This window comes from Neofelis nebulosa, chromosome 2, assembly GCF_028018385.1.
Source record: "Neofelis nebulosa isolate mNeoNeb1 chromosome 2, mNeoNeb1.pri, whole genome shotgun sequence".
Taxonomy (NCBI): Eukaryota; Metazoa; Chordata; class Mammalia; order Carnivora; family Felidae; genus Neofelis; species Neofelis nebulosa.
Window position 1 is genome coordinate 202,860,564 of NC_080783.1, and position 21,487 is coordinate 202,882,050.

Here is a 21,487-nt window from a genome sequence, read left to right on the forward strand (position 1 = left end):
CCTTGGGGGTTGGGAGTTGAGAGCACCCCGCACGCTTGCACATGTCCCCCCTGAGAAGGGGAAACTGGGGGGGAACCTGAGGCCTGTCTGTGCCTTCGTCACTTCAGCTGTGAGCCAAATGTGTCTCTTTCCTGGAGGGAGGAGGCTTCTGACCAGGTAGGGACCTGGCTGCTTTCTTCTTTCCTTATTCCTCCAGCTCGGACCCGTGTGCCAACACAATGATGCCTTTGCCACTGGTGGGGGCGGGGGGCAGCAGGGGCTTCAGCTTGGGTCCTGCCCTAACAGCCCCACAGCCCTTGGGCCAGCTCTGAAGCTGGCCCAGCCTACCCTGCTCAGAACTTGAGCATGGACGACAACAGACGGGGGGATGGTGGCTTCCTGAGGTGTATGCAGACTCCCAAGTCAGGGGCATCTTGTGTTTCCGAGACGAAGAGGGGAGACCTGTGCCCAGTCTCCCAGGGAAGGCAGAACACCCAGTCATATGGTGGCCCTGGGTTTTACAAGCCAGTGCCCTTGGGTCTCATCCGAGAATAAGAGACTACGAATGAACCTACATCACAGGGTTGTTGCCAGGACTGGAGCCAAAGCCTTTTAAGCCCGTGGTGTTCCTGGAAGAGCGGTTACTTTGATCATCAGGCTGGAAAGGTGCAGCATGAGGCTGACTCGCCGGGGAGCCAGGTGGGCTGCCCAGGGGCAGCACTGACTTGATCTTGACTCTGCCCGGATTCAGGACTGGAAGAGGAGGGGTTGGTCACTCGCCTTCCCCTGTGAACCTCTTTGTGCCTTTGTTCCCCTGTGAACTTCTTCCCCTCTGTGAAATAACCTCTTTGTGCCTTTCAAGTATGGCCATCCGGGCTTACCTGTGATCTAGGTCAGTAGGTTCTTCAGCCCCTCAAAATCCGTGGGAAGTCATGTGGCTCGGAAGTGTGTGTCGGGGTGGGGGGGTACTGCGGATGGCTGTGTTCTATTCTACTCCAGTCTCTGGAGAAGCAAACCCCCTCTCCCCTGCAGCCACTGCAGGCCCCAGGAACCTGGATCTTGACCTCTACTGGGTGTCAAATCCTTACAGCCCTCTCAAGAGAGGGTATTTGTGGTATTACACTTGTACAGATGGGAAGGAAAACCAAAGCTAGAGAGGTGGAGTCACTTGCCTGAAGGCCCATGGCCAGTGTAAAGCAGGTCTGGGGTTTCTACCTCAGTCACCCAGGCCTCCCTTTACAGCAGGAGCTGAAAGCCTGTTCTGGGCTGCATGTTGGTACAGTGTGAGCCCTTGGGCCTGGCAGTGCCCTTCGTGGGTAAGGCTGTGCCAAGCCAGTTCAGTGTCTGGGTGCTGTAGCTGTGAGTGGGGAGGGGAAAGATGCCTCTTTCCCTTGGCTGGGCCTGGCACTCAGAGCCCTCCCTGCCCTGGGAAGGCTGCCTGGGCCACAGCTGTGTGCTCCCTCACCCACCTTCAACTGTTCTTGATCCTGGGCCAGAATGCCTTCCCTCCTCAACTCCCAGCCCCCCCGCCCCCCAATACTCTGGCAGCCCCATGCCTCCCAAGGGAGAGCCCTCTCTGCACCCCAGCTGTGACTGGTTCCAGGGAGGACCTGAATCATCCAAGGGCCAGAGGTCAAACTGGAGAATGGGGGTGGGAAGCCTTGGACAGCATGTTCTCGCTGGCCAGGGTGAGCTGATCACGAGAGTTTCCAAAGCTGTGAGGCCATCAGAGCAGGAAAACACCTGACACCCTGGACCTGGGCTGGACCCGCCACCCCCACCTCTCTACAGTCGCCCCAGTCCCAGGCGAGCCCTGAGTCCCCCTCCCCCGTGCAGCTGCTGGAGGGGTATTTATAGCCCGAGCATGAGGGGGCAAGGACACGCGCTTTATTTCGGAAGTGATAAGTCCAGTTCCAGGTGGATGAACCCTGGAGAAACCAGGGCCCCTTCCCCCACTCCACTGTCACGGCCAGGGTGCTCGGGACAATCCCATCTCCCACCCAGCCCACCTAGAAATGGCTCCTTCTCAGTCCTGAGTGTGTGGGCCAAAGGAGTGGGTCTCTTTTTTCAAATTCAACCCCCCCCCCACCCCCCCAGTTTTCAGATCCTGGGCTGCACTGCACCAACTCTCAACGTCCCCTGACCCACAAGGCGATAAAACTCCGGGCCCTTTCCCAGAGGGAGCGCGGTGTGGCGCTGACCTCTAGTGGTCATGGCTGGTAGTGCAGAGCCACGGCCAGGCCTGAGCTGAGGGTACCACTGCCCCCCCGCCACCCTCGGGCTCGGTTGGGACTGACCTCCTGCGTTCTCAGCCCCTTTCTCCCCGGCCCCATGCTCCGCCAGGTCGGGAAGAAAGCCCCGAAACTAGCTTCTCAGCTCCTCTTTGCTCCACTGCTGGGGTGCGAAGATCGTGCCTGGCAACACAGGCATCTGCGGGTAGCTGCCTTCCTGCCGGACTGGGAACCCCGTGGGCCGGGTGGAGGGGCGGGCGGGGGGACGGGGGGGGGGGAGACGGAGTTTGGTCTCACTCAACACACTGTCCATACTCCCAACTACGGCACAGGGCCAGGCACGCAGTTGATGTCTCTTTTATCTGTTCGTCAAATATTGGTGTAACACTTGCCAAGCCAGAGAGAAGAGGACATGGCCGGGGCTCCCAGGCGAGTCCTGGGGCCCGACCGTGTACCTTGCAAAGCCGCGCGAACAGTGTGGGAAACACCCGGCTGTGAAAGCTCAGAGGATCCGGGTCAGGGATGGGGGTCAGTCAAATCCATGGAGAAGGCGAAGATCTGAAAGACAAGTAGAAGTCAGTTCCGCAGAAGCCGAGAAAGGCATTCCAGGCAAGGGGTGGGTCAGCGATGGCAGAGGCGCCGCAGCAGGGCAAGCGCCTTGCACCTGGGGCCTGCCACTCGCAGCCGGGCTGGAGGGTGGGGCGGGGCCCCGCGCCTTGGGACGCTAGGGCTGTGATTGGCCAAGAGAGATCTGACGTGTTAGCTAACTGGCTGCCTTGATTGGGCCTCCCGTTGTTCCAAGGGAGGGAGCTGATGCACCGCCTCCCCCGCCCCGAGCAGGTGCGGCGCCCGGTGGGAGCAGGGCTGGGGGCTCCTCTGACCGCTCCTAGGGCTTCTCCAGGCTGCGATACTTCTTGCGCAGCACGGACACCGGGTCCTTGAAAAGCACTGGGTCCAGACGCAGGCGAGAGGAAACCAGGGGCATGTAGCCGAAACCCGCAGCCATCTGGTTGATGCAGTCTCGGGCTGTCGGCTGTGGCTCCGGACCCCCAGGCACCTAAAGGGGAGGAGAAACGCGTTGGAGGTCTCCTCTGTCCTTCCGAACCACCCCCCCCCCCCCACCCCACCCCCACGCTCCCGAACCCTGAAGCAAAGAGGATTTGGGTTAGACAGTGAGAGGGAATCCCTTCCCCAGCCAGTGCCCTCCCAGTGCCAACCTGTCCCCCTTGTTCCTCACCAGTGGAGGTGTGGCCTCAAGATGCCGCTTCCCATAGGGCACCTTGATAGGGGGCAGCTTGGTGACTGCTGCTACCAGGAAGTTCATCAGGATGTCCACACAGGTGGGTGTTTCATCGGCCAGGGTTCTCAGAGCCTTGGGCAGGGAGTGGGTGAAGAGGGTGTGGTAATACCTGGGCAAAGGGGAATGACAGGCAGAGGCTGCAGCCAAATTCACACACCACCCCTCCCCACCGGGCTCCATTCTCCTCCCTCCTGACGTCACTCTCCCTTTGACTTCAATCCCCAAGGCTCTTTAGAACCCTCTGCCCCCCTCTTTGAGCCCTGGCCATCTCAGAGAGCTCACACCAGAAATACAAACCTCTCTCTACTGTTCTGTGCGCTGTGGTTCTGACATCTGTGCTCAGCAGATGGTGTACTCCTTGCCTTCTCCCTTACAGCTCCTTAGGGCCCCCACCTCTGGGCTCTGAAGTCTGAACTCAGCCAGAATGAGGTGGGGGATCAGCTGGTTCCAAGGCCATTAAATATGGCAGCTCCAAAGACCAGCTTTGGGAAGGCTGTGGATTAACCAGGCTGATGTTGCTCTGGGTGAGCCTTGCTTCACACAGTCCTCCTACAGGACAACCTAGGCCCACCCTGCAGACCTTAGGGGTATTCTTCACTCTGCTGAGAATTCCCTGCAGAATCTACTAGAGGTTCCAGGTTACACATACTTGGTTTAAACATCTCTAAGGAACCCCTCTAAAGGGGCCTTCTAGAATTCAGTCCCTGCCCCAAAGACAGGTGCTTCGGTCAACTTCTCGAAGGTCTGGGACAGTCCCCAACCCATCACACACACATTTATAAAGCTTCAGGATCCTTCTCTTGTCGCCACCATCACCAAACCCAAACACTGTCTATACCCTCTACTCAGCTCTACTTAAAACAACACTAGCTACCATTTGTTGACCATCTGTGTGCCAAGGCCTTCATAGGGCTTTCTTACCTGATTTTCACATCAGCCCTGTGAGGAGAAGACATTTTCCGGATAACAAAACTGAGCCTTACAAGAGGTGAGGAGACTTGCCCGTCACACAACTGGGGTGTGGCAGATCTGGGCCTTGACCCTGGAACTCCAGGGTCACATAGTGACTGCTGTGTTCACTCCCACACCACCCTGCTTGTGGTTCAGAGAGGGGGGTCTCTGGCCCTCTGCTCCCAGGGCCAGGGCCTCCATCTTTACCTGTGGTAGAAGGCAGCTGACGTGAGAACCATGGAGAACTCGTTGGCCCTCTCAGCAGTGTAGCCCCAGCCACGCTGGGCCTCATCCCAGAAGTGGTTCCACGTCAGAAAGCCCACCATCCGCTCGGGGAAGCTCTGCCATACCAGAAAAGCAAAGTCCACCTGGGGAGATAGTTAAGTGAGGTCTGAGGAGGGACTTTCCGACCGGCTGGGAACATCCAGAGATATGGAGGCAAGGCCGGCCTAGCTGGGGGGACTCAGGGGAGAGGAGATGCGAGCATAAAATTCTCCAGGAGTGCTTGGGGGTGGGGGTGGGGTGTCCCAACTGGGAGCTGGAAACGATGCTTTTTCAGTTGGGAGGCGAAAATTGTTTTCAAGAGTCTGTGGAGCACGAGGGTGATTGGCTCCCTGGGATCGTGTCAAAAGTGGGAGGGTTTACCTCTGCTCTGGTCCTCTGCTCCTCCCCCTTCCAGGAATCTGAGGGGCTTCCGGGGCCCTCAGGCTCTGTCCCCGCTACACACTGGGCTCCTCTTGGGCCCAGCCCTCACCTCACTTGTGGTAACACTGCTGTGCGCATCGACACTGAGGATGGCATCCGTGCTGATGGCTCTGTGCGGGAAGAAGCGGTCACTGACCTGCAGTGGGAGGGAGGTGAGGCCACCTCAGCCGTGGGAACCGTCCCCAGGCTCCCACGGTGACTGTCTGCGTATCTGCTAAGCAGGAGCCCCTGCGGACGGTGCTGTAGAAGGAAGGGCAGTGCAAACAGCAAGGCTTCCTGGACTTGGGACCTGGAACTCACTCGACGTCTCTGCACTTCAACCTCTCCTTTGGTAAAATGGGGCAGTTGGTATCTAGGGGCCCTTCCGGTTTCAACACCTCAAGATTCCTCTCTTGTCACATTGCATGTTTACCCCAACCCTGCGAGGGGTAGTCAGACATCCTTCATTTGAAAGAAACGGGTCCGGAGAGACGAAGGGCCTTGCCCAGAAGCACAGAGCACACAGGTGGCTCACAGCATCCAGGGTTCTTAGAAGCCACCCTCCTCTGGCCCAATTTGCTGCCATCTCTCCCCATTTCCTTAAGGTCCCAGGTTTCTCCTCTAGCTCATCCAAGACGGCCGACATTACTCCCTCTGCCTCCTTTCTGTTCTCTGGAAGCACAATTCAGAAGGGCCAGGGATGGAAGAGAATCATTTCTATTAGTTCTGCCGCTGAAACCCACGTCAGACCATCAGCTCCAGGAAGCTCTGCCACAGCACGAGAACAAAGTCTGCCTGGAGAGATACTTAAGTGAGGAGTAAGGGAGGACTTCCTCACCAGCTTCAGGCCTAACTTGAAGTCCAGATTTGGCTCAGGCCCAAAGAGAGTCCTCTGTGTGTGCCCTCCCCAGTTCCCAGCATGCAGGGGCAGAATCCCTCCTTCCTGTGCCCCCCTCTGCTCCTCTCCTCACCTTCCTCTGCCCATCCATGACTGTCAAGGGCACTGCTGTCTCAGGCCACCTGGATGGGGGTGGTTTCTCACTGCTCCAGAGAACCAAGATCTAGGAGGAAAGGGGGGTGTTCCTGAAGGGAGAGCAGCTGTGTTTGTGAGTTTGGGCAAGAGTTTAGTTGGAGCCAAGGTCTTTCAGTGCTGCCCTGTTTTTGCCTCTGGGGTTCTGGAAGGCAGAAATTCCAGTGACGCGAAGGCAGTTACCTATAGCACTAGAACTGAAGAGAGTCAGTTGTCGGGGCACCTGGATGGCTGTCGGTTAAGCATCTGGCTTCAGCTCAGGTCGTGATCTCGCAGTTCATGAGTTTGAGCCCCACGTCGGGCTCTGTGCTGACTGACAGCTCAGAGCCCGGAGCCTGCTTCAGATTCTGTGTCTCCCTTTCTCTCTGCCCCTCCCCTGCGCATGCTCTATCTCCTTCTCAAAACGAAATAAACATTTAAAAAAGGAGAGTCAGTTGTGGTAGCCCCTAGCCTGGGCCCTGACCCCATGTCCCATCCCCATCTTCTCTCAAAAGGCTTTCATTCTCTTCTGCTCCTTTATCGTTCTCAGCCCAGCTCAAATGTCGCATCTGTGGATCTCCTCTGTCTGTTGCTGGCTGAGTTAAGTGCTTCCCTCCCCTGTGAATCCTCTCAAGTCTACGTGGCTTCTCTGGAAGTGAGATTTGACAGTGTGTGCCAGGGAAGGGAATGCTGCCTGAATCTGAATCCAGGGCAGAATCCTTTCCTGCTTTTTCTCTGCATCCCCAGCATCAAGCCCATGGCCGGACACTCAGAGAATGACTGATGGGTTAACACATGAATGTATGTTTACTTCTCCAGCCTCCCCAAGGGGCACCTGCTTTTTAGATGATTTTGTCAATTTCCACGAGGGAAGGAGGGAGGAAAGGAACAAGAAACTTGGGACTTAAATAGGAGGGCAGGGATGTGCCTCCCCACAAAATGTGTGGTTATGCTTGGGGTCTAGATGGTCTTCAAGGGCCCTGACCTTGTCCCGGCCCCCCACCCTGGATCCCAAGACCCCAGCGGGCAAGGGGACAGACCTGGGCACAGTTCTGGGAGCCTGCCACCGCCTGGATGAGCTTCAGAGGGGGCTGACCTGGGGCCCCCACCCAGATCAGGGCGCTGAACCTGCCCGCAGGGCGCGAGCCTGAGGGAATGAGACACGGTTGTTAGGGTAGGAGGGGACGGGACCGCCTAAAGAGTGACCTGAGCTGGGGACTCTGGGAGCCAGGAGAGCTGTTGGAGAATCAGGGAAGGGCTTGGCGGGACTGTATGGTTGAGGCTGGGACAGACTGGGAAAGAGTTAGTGAAGGGACTTCAAGTTGTCCCACCCCCAGGACGTACCCCATTGTCCCACCCCCAGGGCGTACCCCGTTGTAGGTGGTAGAAGGGGAAGTCCGAGGGGCTTGTGGAAAAAGTGGGCAAGGCCAGGAGTGCACCCGGGGGGCTGTTCCACAGTAGCGAGGCGTGAGCAGATGCTCCAAAGATCCGGTCCTGAATAATCTGTGAAATGAGAGGGCTGTGCAGAGGCAGTGGCCAGCGTGGCTATGGGCGGGGTCTGGGGAAGTGCGGCCGGCCGGGCCCTGGCGGAGCCCCGCCCCTCCCCCCTCCAGGCTCCTGGGAGGGCAGCAGCTGCGTCACCAAGGGGTTCAGGCGCAGAAATCCAGAGTAGGGACACTCAGTGATGGTGTCCGGAGTTGGCGGATGACGATGTGCTTGCTCCCTCCCTTTCTTTCCTCACTCATGGCAGACATCGCTAGCAAGTTGTGACATTCTTTGTGGACCCAGAATCCCTTTTAACCCAGCACCCCAGGCAGCCACTGCCCGACACCAGGCCTGGCAAGGTGGCACGTGCTTTGAAATCTATTGACCAGAGCTGTCCTTCTACAGATGGGGAAACTGAGGCCAAGACTGGAGAAGGCACTTGTCCAAGAGCTCAGAGTCAAGTCTCAGATTCATCCTGAGGCATCTTCAAGGGGGACGTCCAAATACTGGGGCAGAAGAAGTGTCCAGAGAGAGGGGTGCGGAGAAGGAGCAGGGGAGAGGCAGGAGCCAAGCACCATGGCCCCCAGCATGTAAGTGCCCCTCACCTCCAGAGTGGTATGCATGACCTTCTCCACTGAGGAGAAGTAGGCATCCCATAGAAACTGGGTCTGCTGACGCAGGGCAAGGACCCGCGTGAGGGGCATCTCCTGGAGGGCAGCGAGGACCTGAAGCACGGAGAGAGAAAAGGAGAAGTCACGGGGCCTTGTCTTTGACTGACTCTGGGGTGGGGACAATCCAGGTTGGAGGTCTGGGAACCAGAAGCCTTCTCCCCACGGTTTTTCAGGTGGGTTAGCTGCAGCTACCCTTGGCCAAGTCCCAGGTGACTTAGCAGTCAAGAGTTCAAGGGTCACACAGAGCTGGGCCTAAATGCCACTTAGTAACTGTGTGACTGCAGACAAACTACTTAACCTCTCTGAGTCTTTGTCCTCATCTGTAAAGAGGGGATGGTAATAGTACCTGCCTCATAGGGTAAATTGTGAGGATTAAATGAGATAATACACAGTAAGTGCTTAGCAGATAGTAGAGACTAAGCGACTGGTAGCTATTATTATTAACTGCCATACCGCTTTCACTTCTCAGGGGATTCAAGGCTTATGCATACGTTTTCCAGAGCCAGGCAGGTTAGTTTCATCAGCTGGAAAAGTCACTGTGCATTTTGTTTTCCCCACCCCAGCCTCCGTGGAGGCAGTCAGATTTGGGATTTGCTGTGGCTTTCCTTTAAGTTAGTCCAGTCATGGACCAGTGGAGCTGGGCCCATGGAGATCATCTGATCTAACCTATCCCATTGTACAGATGGGGGAACTGAGGCTGGAAAAGGCTCACAACTTGCTCTTAGTACCCTCAGGAGTTCTGATCCTCTGGGAGCCCCAGAGGCTTGGGGTTTGGGGCAAAATCATCAATATGCACATAAGAGGATAGGAATGAGGACTGAGATCAGTCTGGGGGCCAGTCCCCATCCTGTAGGCAGGGCCCTGAGCTACCTGAAATGGGAGCCTCTCATCAGCTACAATGGCCGCCTTGGTCCAGTCGATGACCTCGGAGAAGGGCAGCTCCCACCGAGGGCTGAGAAGCACAGGGATGCAGCCAGCCTGGGGGAAACAGGAGTCACTGGGGAGCCCAGTCCTATATCCTAACACATTCCCCCTCCCTTGGTTCCAAATTAGCAGCTGATTTGGTTGGGGGCAAGGGGCAAAGAAGAGAGAAAGGTGGGTTATTCTACAGAGGGTGTGGTGAGTGTGGCTGTAGGCACGCCTGAGTCCCAGAGTAAAGGAATGGGCTGCTCCCTGCCCCTTCCCGTTGGCCTGAGTCCAGAAGTACCCTGCCAGCTCCAGAGTGTGGGGGACAGGGACAGGGGATGCCTGAGTTGGAGTTGTACCTGCAGGGCTTGAAGGAAGTGCAAGGCATCAGGACGGTGGCCGGGGATGAGGCAGAAGGTGGCATTGGGTAGCGTTCCCCCAGGGTGGGTCCTAAGGAGGTACAGGAAGGGGTCCCACACATATGAGGCCTGAGACAGCGGCCCCTCACCCCACCTGGCTCCCTGGATGGTTCCCCAACCCCCCACACGAACACTCCCAAATTCAGAACCTGCAAGCCCATCATCCGTGCTTCATACATTAACCCTCGTGCACACACACAGCCACACACTGAACACTAACACACACCAAGCTTCACACTTGCCCCTCATTCGTGGTTGGGCTAGGAGGCAGGAGCCCTGGGTTCTAGTTCCGCCTCTACCCTTGGAGGTCTTACACCTCTCCCCTTCTCTTCTCTGGATCTCGGCTTCCTCATTTGCAAAACGGGAGGTAGTGGGACCAGCTGTTTCCCAGGCCTGGTCTGACTTGGGCAGGCACACGTTTGCCAGCCCACTGCTCTGCCACACACAGATTCTGGGGCAGCCCTCACCTGATTGGCCCCCTTGCCCAGCCTTCCCCCTAGCCCGAGAGCCCAGGCCCATGAAAGGCTCCTCTGTCAGGAGGTGGGCTGGGCCCCCAGCCTGGAACCGCACAGGAAGCTGCTGCCCAGAGGCCCCCTTGCCCAGAGGACAGGCCTCCTCTGTTCCTCCCACCTTCTCCCCCCACCCCCTGGGCCACACTCAGGCTGTGTGTATTTGTGGGGGGATGGGCAGGAGCCACCTCCCTGCAACTGCCCACCCAGGGAAGCAGTGCCCGTGACCTACTACTGGGAGGTGCAGGGAGGGCCTGGAGGGGCAGGACTCCTGGGCTCACGCGCCTGCTCAGAATGGGACTGATGAATATGGCCCCGAGGGTCCCAGACCCTCCTCAGCTACAGCCTATCTGGTCTGAGTCTGAACCTTCAAGAAGCAGTCCTTGGAGTGCTTCGCTTCTGGACTAACCCCCACTGAACAGACGGGGGGACTGAATCTCAGAGAGACCCAAGGACTAGCTGAGGGAACTAGAATCAAATATGCTAACTCCTGCCCCTGGGTTATCTGAACTACCCCACTGCTGCTGCTTAGGGGGTCTCCCAGGGTTTCCGCCTCCTGCCTTCTGTCTCCACTGCTCAGGTGGCCACCAGGCTTCTTCTGGGAGAAGCCACACGTTAAACAACAGGACATTCTCCACCTCATTGGTGCCACAGCACTAGCCAGCCACAGCCCTCCTCCCCTCCCCAGTAAAGCCCTTGGAGGCTGAAAACCCATAAGTTTACGGCTTCAGAGAACCCAGAGACAAAGAGCTTTCTGAATAAACTGTACCCTCAGTCCTCACAAACCTCCACTGTCCTCTCCTCTGTGTCTCTGTATATCCTTCTCCTGAGGGAGTGCCTGGGACACCCCTCTCTGCCTTATAACCCAAGGAATTCTTCCTACTCGATCTTAAATGTCTAAGCTCAAACTTCGCCTCCTCTGGGAAGCCCTCCTTGATCTTTCCAGAGATGGCTCCCTCCTCTCTGCCCCCACGGCTTCTGTGTGCACCACAGTGGTAATGAGCCATGCCAGCTTTTACCGAGCATGTACTTTGTTCAGGCACTACATGCTTTACACATATTAACTCACTTCCTTCTCACGGCAACTCCCTCAGAGATGGGAAGTACATGCTGTTAGTGCCCTGTTTGCAGATGAGGAAACCGAGGCCTAGAGAGGTCACATAGCTCTGAAGTAGAGGAGACACCAAGGTAGCCGGCACAGCATCTCTCTGCTTAACAATGTGTGTCATAACCAGTGACTTATCTGTCTCTCCCATAAGACCGAACAACTTAAGGACAGGGGCCGTGCCTTCCTCACCTTAGCATCCCCAGGGCCTAGCAGAGCACCTGACAGAGAATGGACAGGTAATGGGTGCTAAACGAATGAACGTTCAGTGTGCAATAAAGGATAGACGCAGGACCATGGACCAAATGTCCAAAAGGTCATTTTCAGCACAAGTTCTAGTGGCCTTGAGAGATGGTGAGATCCCCATTGGTAGAGGTAAACAAGCAGATCTGGATCAGCACCTGAATGTGTGTGTGAGTGTGTTACGGAGGGGGCTTCATGGTAACTGCCAGTGAAGTCTTAGGGTCCTGTGACCATATAAGGTACTTGCCCCAGACTCAGGGTCTCAGTGCCCAAGATGGAGTCAGTGTGGCTCCACCACGGCCCCATGGCTCCACTGGGCTCTATTGAGACCCGGCTATAGCCAGGGCCACGTTGTGACCTCCATGTGTCCTAGGCACTTTGGCCTTTGGGGCCCCTCTGCTATTAAAAAAAAAAGCGGGGGGGGGGGGTGGCTCAGTCAGTTAAACATCTGACTTCAGCTCAGGTCATGATCTATATCTGTATCTCTCTCTCTATAAATGACATTTGACCATTGTTGGTATAAAAATGAAAATACCAGAGTACCTGGCTGGATCAGTTGGTGGAACATGTGGCTCTTGATATTGGGGTTGTATGTTCAAGCCCATGTCAGGTGTAGAGATTATTTAAAAATAAATCTTAAAAAGAGAAGTGGCACCTGGGTGGCTCAGTCAGTTAAACGTCTGACTCTTTTTTTTAAAAAAAATTTTGCGTTTATTTTTGAGGGAAAGAGAGAGCAACAGAGCATGAGTGGGGGAGGGGCAGAGAGAGAGGGAGACACAGAATCCGAAGCAGGTTCCAGGCTCTGAGCTGGCAGCACAGAGCCCATCGTGGGGCTCGAACTCACAACCTGGGAGATCATGACCTGAGCTGAAGTTGGACGCTTAACCGACTGTGCCACCTGAGTTGAAATCAAGAGTCAGACGCTCAACTGACTGAGCCACCCATGCACGCCAAAACATTTTCTTCTATTTAAAAGTGCATTTTTTTCTTCTGATTTTCAAAGAAATGAAAATGTTTTCACGGGTCCCTAAAAGTGTCATGGGCCCTAGGTACCGCGCCTCCGATATCCAAAGGAGAAAGGCCAGGGGGACTTGAAAACATGAATTGAATTTATGTTAAAAAAAAACCAAAAAAACAACAACAACAAAAAACAAATGGGGGAGAGCACATATACGTGTTTTTTGTGCACACACAGAGTACCTGAGAAATTAGAAACGGTGTTTGGCTCCAGGAAGGAAAACTGGGTGGCCAGAGACAGGGGTGGGAGGGAGTTTTGCTGTATACCCTCTTGTGCCTTTGGAATTTGGTACCATGTGAATGAATTCCCTATTCATAAGAATAAATAAGTAACAATTTAAATGGGTGGAGGCTTATTCCAAAGGAACAGAAGACTGTTCAGTGACGGTGGAAAAATGTGGGCTTTGTGGCCAGAAGTGCACGGTTTAACCCCAGACTCCACCGCTGCCGCTGCCGCTGTAGCCGTCCCATCAGAAACCTGAGGGAGGCCGTGGTGAATCGAGGAGCTGGTCACCAAAGAGCCTCGGCTGGCTCCCTCCCCCCTCTCGGAGCCTCAGTTTCCTTTTCCCTGAAATGGGAATAATAATACCTCCCTTGAAGGGTACTTGAGTGGGCACGACTTGTGCAAAGTGGCTGGCGCAGCACCTGGCCCAGAGCAGGCTCTCCCCACGTGTTGGCTTCCGCCCCTCCCCCGCCCAGTGAATGTGGGACAGTGGCCGTGGGATGGTGGCAGAGACTATGAATTGCCTCTTTCTCTGGCCAGTACTTGTTTATTCAGGCCACCCTCCGAGGGCTGCCCCGTGGCTGGTGGCCTCCCTCTCTCATTCCGTCCCTATACTGTCTGGCTGGTTCAGGCAGCTGCGTGGCACCTCAGGGAAACTGAGGCTCCAGCTACTCCGGAGATTATAAGTCCCGTCCCCTGCAGGTGGGCTGAGGCCAAAGAGAGAACTTCTGGAAGTCCAGAGGGCAGTCAGAGGCTGCCAGCCATCACACCTTGGGAACACGCTCATCAACAATGCTACTTAGAGGGTGGCCCCCACTGATTAGGAAGCCTTGACCAGTTCTGGCCAATTTTGGATCAACCGGTAAACATTCAGCGAGTCAACAGTTCATACTGTCGGTTTCTCAACGCAGTTCAGACTGAAACAGCTTTCAGATTCACCAGTCAGCAACTGCATACAGCAGTAACTAAAGTCAGCTAGAACTTCCTCTAATCAAGAATAGCTAAGTGCCTAATCAGAAAGTGAGGCAGGGCCCTGGCGAGCAAGAGAAACGTGTTCATGGAAGGTAAGCTCTGTCTGAGCTCTGGGTTTGAGGTGCCTGGAGCAGGGGGGGGGGATCCCCAACTTTTCAGGTCACTGCTGAGGATGCCTGCTAGGGATGGGTCCAGGCAGAAGGGCAATTCCATTCCTACTGGTGGCTGTGGGGCTCCCTGGAGGCCATGTGCCTTCAGGAGGGAGAGTGATTGCATTCCCACGAGACCCCCCTGAGACGCAGAGGCGAAAATGGAGCTTGGCCACGTGAAGAATTCCTAGGAGGGAGGTAGAGCTGAAAATAGCCCATGTTGTTCTAGCAGAGAACAGGGAGATACCTGAGGGAGGGAGCGACAGAAGGACACCAGACTGACAGGTTCCAAATCGGGTCTGCCCCAGAGATGCAGAAGGAACCCTCTGCCCCAGGGGCCCCGGACAACCTCCAAAGGGCTCTGGTTCCTGCCTGCTCAACCAGCCTTTTGGACACCGCTGGGCTCCTGGGGGTGCGGAAGGGGTAGGGTGCTTAGGGGTTAACTGCCCCATCACCTGAAGCGTGTCACCCCAACTAGCCCAGGGAGAGAGCAGTTTCTGAACAACTCTCCACATCCCATAGGCCACCATGCCCCTTATACGTCTCCGGGTGGCAAGTTCTTCTGGAGGTATGACCCCATTCATATTTGTTGTAACCCAAAGCTGTTTCCTTAAGAGGTTAATAACCCCAAGTTAGACACAGGAACAACTTCCATCTGTGACCAGCTCTTAATCTCCACGGCTCTGAGGCATTTGATGGGTTGATCATAAACTCTTGGTTAAAACTCCGAATTCTAATGCTTCAGGCTTTGGAAATAAGCAGCTCTGGATGTAAACACTGGCTGTGCTCTTGTTGTCTGGATGGCCTCAGACAAGTTACTTAACCTCTCTGAGCTTAGCGTCTGGTACACAAACAAATGACAGCAGTTAGTATTATTTTATTGTAACTATTATTTATAACTTGGGACAGAGTGACCACTATAGATGTGTATGTTAAAATATTAGGGAAGGAGGAACCGGAGTAAGAGAAAAAGAGTAAGTAGGAGTGAGTCATGTTTTTGTTTTTAAAGATTCCCCCAAGGGAGACTCCAGAATCCACTTCGGACACCCCTTACGGCAAAGCACCCTCTTGGTGGTGTTTTCTCTCTGTCTAACCTGATCCCCTCCTGTTGCAGCTGAGGCCAGTCCGGTTCTCCCATCCCATCTCAATCCTGCCCTCCACCCTGCCCTCTGAGCTCATTCCCACTGCAGACCCTTCCCACCCAGCCCCCAAGGGTAAAGGTCCACTTACTGCTCGGGTCCACGGTCCTGCTCACAGCGCCCATCCCAGGGACAGGTAGAGGGGTCAGTGCCTGCTGTGCGCCACCCGCCCCTCTCCTCTGCCAGGGCTAGCAGGGGCACCCCGGGGTGGGGGCTGTGCTGTCGCAGCTGGCCAGGTGCCCCACCTCGCAATGGGTGGGCTTCAGGGAGAAGCGGAAGGGCCACGTCAAAGCCAGGCCGGAAGGTGTCCACTGTGGGGCTGGCCTTGGCCACCATCGCCCGTCCCAGCTGGAAGGTCTGGGGGCAGGGGGCTGGGTGGAGATCGAGGACCAGATGGTTCCTTCCCCCATTCCATTGCTGGGGCACTGGGCTGCACTCTCCAGCTGGGACTTCCAGGCTGAGGAAGAGGAGGAGGCAGGCCTCCTCAGGGCTGGCCGTGTGGTAGCGGGAGCTCTCAATGGAAGCCAGGATCTTGCGGTGAGCGGCAGAGATGGGTCCAGCCACCGGGTGCACGAATACCTTGAGACCACCAGTCCTGCACTTCGAGGCGTCAAAGCAAGCCCCCCAGTCGCAGCCGCCACCACGGGGTGCTTGAGGAGGTTGAGGGGCATCTTCTGGGAGTTCCCCAGGCTGGGGGAAACTCGGCAGGAGCTCTGTATCCAGCCAGCGGGGCCAGCCTTGGGGGGCACTTGCCCAAGGTCTGGCAGGCACTGCCAGGCGGAGAAGGGGGAAGACTCTCAGGAGGACGAGGAGCCAAGAGGCCGAGAGTGCCAGCCAGAGGGACTTGCCTCTCCACGACTGCATGTGGCCACCCACAGCCAGGGCTGGGGGAAAGCAGGAGCAGGGGCTTGTGGGTGGAGCTGGAATCAGCCTTCTAGTTCAGCATCTTCATTGTTGTAGATGGGAAGACTGAGGCCCGTGGAGAGCAGGCTGCCTGTGTGAGGTCAAACAGCAGGTCACCAGCCAGGCACAAGGAGCCCAGGTAGGACCCGGCTTTCTGGCCTTGCCTTCCTACAGTCAGGAATCTGCTTCGTTGGCCTTCGGACAGCCAAGCCAGCCTTTGCCCTCTCAGCAGGGCCCCTGCCCCTGGGCACTGCTCAGCTGATGCAACCCTGACCGCACTGCAAGGCCGTGTCCTTCTGTCCTCCTGGCTGCACCCCCTGACCTTGGCCTCAAAGGAGAGGCGGGCAGTCTGCCAGGCCATGGGGGACCCGTGGGGGCTCTCACAGGAGGTGCCTTGGCCAGCATGCAAGGCTGGCCTCCCCAATCCTCCCCTTGCCCAAGTGGCCTCTGAGTAGCCCTGGCCGCCCCTGTGCCCACTGGCGGGCACTTCTGGGCTGTGGGCCTAGTGGCTGGAGCTAAAATTAGACCCTGCGCCCCATGTGGGCTATCAGGGTCAACTGAGGTCAAGGCCAACCGAAGCAGTGCCCTCCGCCTGGGGGTCGGGAGTGCTCTGGGTCCTAGTCTTCTCCCACCCTGCCGCTGTCCCCCCCCAGCTCAGGGAGCTCGACTCCTCCTCCCCCACCCCTAGCAGCCGGTCCTGCACCCTCTGGCTTGGAGCTATCTTGGTGCAGAGGCCAGGGACCCTGCCCCACGCCCCTGTTCCATGGCCCCCCCGCCGCAGCCCTGCCGGTGTCTTTTCCCGGTCCCTCTCAGGGTTGCATCTGGCCCCGACTAGATCTCTTTCCCAGCCTGGCTCCTCCCCTGCCAGCCTGGATTCGCTCCTGCCTGGGAGGCAGGGTCTCGCTTTAACCCCTTCCAAACCGGTTTCCTCAATGGCCAATAATCCTCAGCAGCAGGACCCACACCTCACAGTTTGCCTCAGGCTGTCACAGCCTGAGTCTCTGAATTCACACATCCGCGCTTCATGGAAGAGGTCGAAGAGGTTGTCATTCTTTACAGGTGAAGAAAAGTGAAGCTCAGAGAGGAGAGTGGTATCTTCCTAAACTAAGAGGTGACAGAGCAGGGATTTGAACCCTGAACTCCTGACCCTACTCCTTAGAGCTTCCCCCTGGCCACCCCAGCTGGGGGTATGTTTACAGGGAGTCTATAAATCATCTGATGAGAAAGTCAACAGATGAGAAAAGTGAAGCAGGAAGGGGTGGGGGGAGGCAGGGGGAGGATGGGAGGGGTGGGTGTTGGGTAAGATGCTCTCAAGGATTCCCAGGATCGGTCCCTCCTCCTTCAGCACCACCTCTCAATCTCATCTAGCTGCAGCCTTTTGGGGCCCACTCCTGGCACCTCTCACAGGTGCCCAGGTCTGCCTTTGTCTAGAGCTCTGTAGGAGAGGTCTTGGTGCTCATCTTCCAGTCCATATGGCAAGTTTTACCTGAGGTTGAACTTGACTGTCTGTTAGTCCACAGCCATTGAGGGGTTCCCTTGCTCAGTTTCTTCGTCTGTGCTCTGAAAGGGGAATCAGGAATGGGTGATGTCACCCACTGAAGAATCACCGAGGCGAAGAGGGAGACACAGACCCTGGCTGCCAGGAACCCCTGGCTGCCAGGAACCCCAGGCTGACCCTCTGGGAGGGAGGCCACAGGGAACTGGCCAACTTGGAGTGAACTCTGCCTCTACCTCTCAACAGCTGGATGAGGCGGGGCCTCTGTCCCCTTATCTCTAGATGAAAGTAAGGATCTTCACCATGAGATGGTTGGCAGGTTAAATCCAGGCCTATCCCATGGGGTCCCTCCGCAAGTGGCAGCCTCCTTTCCTTGCTGGCCTTCCTTTGATCTGAGAGGGCCACCGATCTGACCAGACAGCCACCATGCGCAGCCGGTCTGAGGGAAGAACGCGGTTCATTCACCCAAGAATGTCCCCAAAATGGCCAGCACAGGGGAAACCTGGCCTCTTTGCCCACAGTGTCTGTCCCTAGGGATGGACTGACTTTCCCTGCACGCATCAGGCTTTGCCACAGGAGAGAGGCCTTTGCTTTTGCTGGCTGCTGCCCCTGCCATTCACCTTACTCAGCTAACTCCATCTCATCCTACAGGAATCAGCCAAAGGCTCCCCTCCTGCAGGAAGCCTCCTGACTTTCCTGGGGCTTGGTCTGATTACTCTAGGTTCTCATGCCGCTTTTCATCCTTCTATCCCCGTACTCATTCATTCATTCATTCATTCATCGAACAAATACTTAATGAGTACTAAACATGGGCCAGGTTTTGTGCCAGGCAAAGAACAATAACGGCTAACATTCATATTATGCTTACTTTGTGCCTCGCACAACTCAGTGCAAGTGTGTTAGCTCATTTACTCCTCTCCTAGGGGGACTCTGAGGAAGGTACTGCTATTGTCCCCATTTTACAGATGGGAATGCAGAGGCCCGGGCAGTTAGGTAACGTGCCTAAATTCCCACATCTTAGCCAGGCTTTGGATCCAGTCAGTCCATTCCTTTAGCCATTGTACCTGTCTCCTGCGTGAGACAGGTACACCCCCATTCTTGCAGAACTGCACCTTCCCTGAGAAATACCAGGATGCAGGCAATTACAGAACGAGGGGAGGGGGGACTGAGGGAGTGCACAGAGGAGCTGCCCAATGCCGGGGCCAGAGAAGTCATCTCAGGCAGTGACTCCTACCCTAAGACTTGACAGACGAAATATGTTTTTTTAGAAAAACCACTGTGGCTACCCCTATGGGAACAGACAGGAAATGGCAAGAGTGGAGGCAGGGACCACTTTTGGTTTTTTTATGGTTCATTCATTCACTCATTCCACAACTACTTAAGGAGCCCTCGCTGTGGGCCAGGCAGGATCTAGAAGCAGGGAACAAAGCAGACGGAACCTTTCCCTCATGGAGTTCACATTCCAGGGTGGGGAGATTGGCAATGAACGAAAAGAAATATCTCCTGTTATTTGGCAACAAATATGGAGAAAGGGAGGGGCTGCAGAGTTACATGGGACCAACAGGGAAGGCTGGCTGAAAAGCTGGCATCTGCGAGGGAGTGAGTGGAGAGCGTGTGCGAGGTCAGGTCACTCCAGCAGCAGGGGAGAAGCCAGGGCGCGGGTTCTGGGGTGGGGGCGGGGTGCGTACATGCGACGTGAGAGGCATGGTCTGACTTGTCTCTGTGACACCTCTCAGACTTCAGGGAAGAAGCTGGCGTCGGGACAGAGACGGGAGCGGGGAGCCCCGGTGGCCCAGGTGAGCCACGCAGGGGAGCCCTGACGGTGGCTAGGAACCAGGGTGGCAGGGGTGAGAAGTAGTGGGATTCTGGGCATATTTCGAGCTAGGGCAAAATGACAGATTTGGTGATGGACTGGACGTGAGATTTGGCCTGAGCCATGAGCAGGATGGAGCTGCCATCAACGGGGATGGGGAAGACTGAGTGGGGAGCCAATCTGGGGGAAAAGGTCAGGAGTTCAGTTCTGAGGCTTTAGCCTCACTCATGCTCCTCATCCCAGCACTAAGGTAATAAATGTCCAACAAATACTTGTTGAATGAGTGAATGAATGGATGGGCGGACAAAGCTGGCAGGGCTAGGAGGTCAGGGCCGGCTGGTGCGGGGCTCGGTAGGGGACGACTGCTCCTGCTCCCCCCGCCCGGGCACCCTGGCTGGCTTCTGCCTGTGTCCACACTTGCAAACACACGCAAGCTGACCCCTACCTTCGGCCCTACGAGGGAGGCTCGCAGGCTGGCTGGGCCCTGGGCTCGTCTGGCCTGCGATTCACATGGTCGCCCTGCAGCTTGGATGGAGGAAGAGAAGGCAGGGCATCCTGGCAGGCAGGACTGAGCTGGGCTCATGCTAAAAATATACTGCTGGGCTCTTCCAAAAGCTCTGGGGCCTCCACCAAGCTCTTCAGAGCTCATCGAAGCCACCAGGAGTTCCTGTCCCATAGCTGGGCTCTGGTCAATGGCACAGTGGCCGACACTTTGGGGAGATGGGGGGTGAGACAGGGCAGGAGGGAAGGGACAGCAGTGAGGAGGAGGAGAGGGAGAAGGCCTGCGCTCTGGTTCAGCGTGGGGAGGCTTCTGGGAGAAGGCAGAAGTCTTGTTTTCTGCAGGGTTGAAGCAGACCTTGATGTGGATTGGAGTCGAAGCGAGCTCTGGATGGCATCCCGGAGCTGGAGCACTGCTGTGTTTGCTTTGTAGCTATATGGTGGTGTCACGCTGCCTGGGGGCTGCCTGAGCGTGGGCTTGCTTCCTGCCCGAGGTGCCAGGTAACATACTGGCCAAGTGCCCAGGCAGAAAGTGGGGACTAGCACCACCTTGTTCGATCTGGAGCATTCCCTCTTTGCCCCCTGCTTCTGCCTCCCTCCAGTCTTTCCTTCTCTGGAACAGACCTGAAATTTCTAGATGGGATGTATCTAGTCTTCCAAGAGGAAGGGGTCTGGAGCATTGGCTCAGGTGCTCTTAACAAGCTGTGCGTTCCTGTGTAAGTTGCTTCACCTCCCTGTGCTGCTGTTTCCCTCTCTATAAAATGCTGATAACAGCACACTCCTCAAAGGCTTCCTGGGAAGGGGATTAAATGAGATCATGAATGGACAACCTTCCACACACCATGCCTGGCACAAAGCAGGCAGCTGACAAATGGTCTCCTCTGTCCTCCTCCAACCCAGGGGGAGGTGAGTGGGCACACACCAAGCTGTCCCTCCGGGGTGGATCAGGGCCAGGACTTGGGCTTTCTCTCCTGTGCCCATGTTCTTCCCCTGCGCCCCCATCTCTGTTCAGAAAGAAAGAGACTTGGAGCTCCAGGAGGTGATCACCATGGCAACCCATCTGCTGCTTCTTGTCTGTTGCTGTTTTTTCCTCCAGCCTTGAGCTTTCTGGGTGTCTCACTGCAAAATTCACAAGTGTTGGGGGATGGATGCCACGAGAGGCTCTAGGGTCCCAGCTCTCACTTGCTTGAGCACAGATAACCCCCAAACCATGGTGAATCCCCTCAGGACTCTATGATATCCATCCAGCTCCAGCTAAAGTGGGTTTCCCCCTCAGGCCCCACCAGCATACAGTCAATTCCTGCCTATCGTGGAGAACTCAGACCTGGAACCCAGACCTGGGGCAGGGCCAGGGAAGCTGCCCAGGGGACCTGGGGATGGGAGTCAGTGAGAGCTGGCCTCTGCCACTCCCCCAGGTATAGCTGTGTGACCTTGGACAAGTCCACACCCTGGACCTCAATTTCTTCTTGTTCTTTTTTCTTTTTTCTTTATTTTTTGTATAATCTTTTTTAGTGTTTGTTTATCTTTCAGACAGAGAGAGAGAGAGAGAGAGAGAGAGTGCGTGCGGGGGAGGGGCAGAGAGAGAGAGGGAGACACAGAATCTGAAGCAGGCTCCAGGTTCCAAGCTGTCAGCACAGAGCCCGTCGTGGGGCTTGAACTCACAAACTGCGAGACCATGACCTGAGCTAAAGTCGGATGCTTAAATGACTGAGCCACCCAGGCGCCCCCGGACCTCAGTTTCTTACCTAACAGCCTAACATAGGAATAGGACTAGCTGTTTAGAGGA

At 56.1% G+C, this 21,487-nt stretch overlaps 1 protein-coding gene across 3 annotated transcripts; it reads right to left on the bottom strand.

The window, feature by feature from the left end:
• Positions 1 to 1,844: 1,844 nt before the first annotated feature.
• Positions 1,845 to 16,725, bottom strand: EXTL1 (exostosin like glycosyltransferase 1). Of its 3 annotated transcripts, XM_058718549.1 has the most exons (12): positions 15,084 to 16,725; positions 9,576 to 9,666; positions 9,181 to 9,288; positions 8,245 to 8,364; positions 7,525 to 7,657; positions 7,195 to 7,301; positions 6,117 to 6,206; positions 5,216 to 5,302; positions 4,669 to 4,829; positions 3,448 to 3,619; positions 3,092 to 3,267; positions 1,845 to 2,768 (listed from the first exon to the last, which is right to left on the bottom strand). In XM_058718549.1, exons 1-11 carry the CDS (start codon positions 15,854 to 15,856, stop codon positions 3,097 to 3,099), a joined length of 2,013 nt encoding a protein of 670 aa, XP_058574532.1. In that variant the 5' UTR covers positions 15,857 to 16,725; the 3' UTR covers positions 1,845 to 2,768; positions 3,092 to 3,096. The 3 variants fall into 3 exon arrangements, with proteins under 3 accessions (XP_058574532.1, XP_058574531.1, XP_058574533.1); XM_058718548.1 differs by having other exon boundaries at positions 1,845 to 3,267; XM_058718550.1 differs by lacking the exon at positions 6,117 to 6,206 and having other exon boundaries at positions 1,845 to 3,267.
• Between the last annotated feature and the right edge of the window lie 4,762 nt (positions 16,726 to 21,487).

What these genes read in the sequence shown, in the direction of transcription:
- EXTL1 (XM_058718549.1), bottom strand. Translation starts at nt 15,856, where the DNA reads ATGCAGTCGTGGAGAGGCAAGTCCCTCTGGCTGGCACTCTCGGCCTCT. An exon ending in CAGGACCGTGGACCCGAGCA is followed by an intron (nt 9,667 to 15,083) that starts GTAAGTGGACCT and finishes GTACCTCCTTAG; the next exon opens with GACCCACCCTGGGGGAACGC. An exon ending in TCATGGATGGGCAGAGGAAG is followed by an intron (nt 5,303 to 6,116) that starts GTGAGGAGAGGA and finishes CTCCCACTGCAG; the next exon opens with GTCAGTGACCGCTTCTTCCC.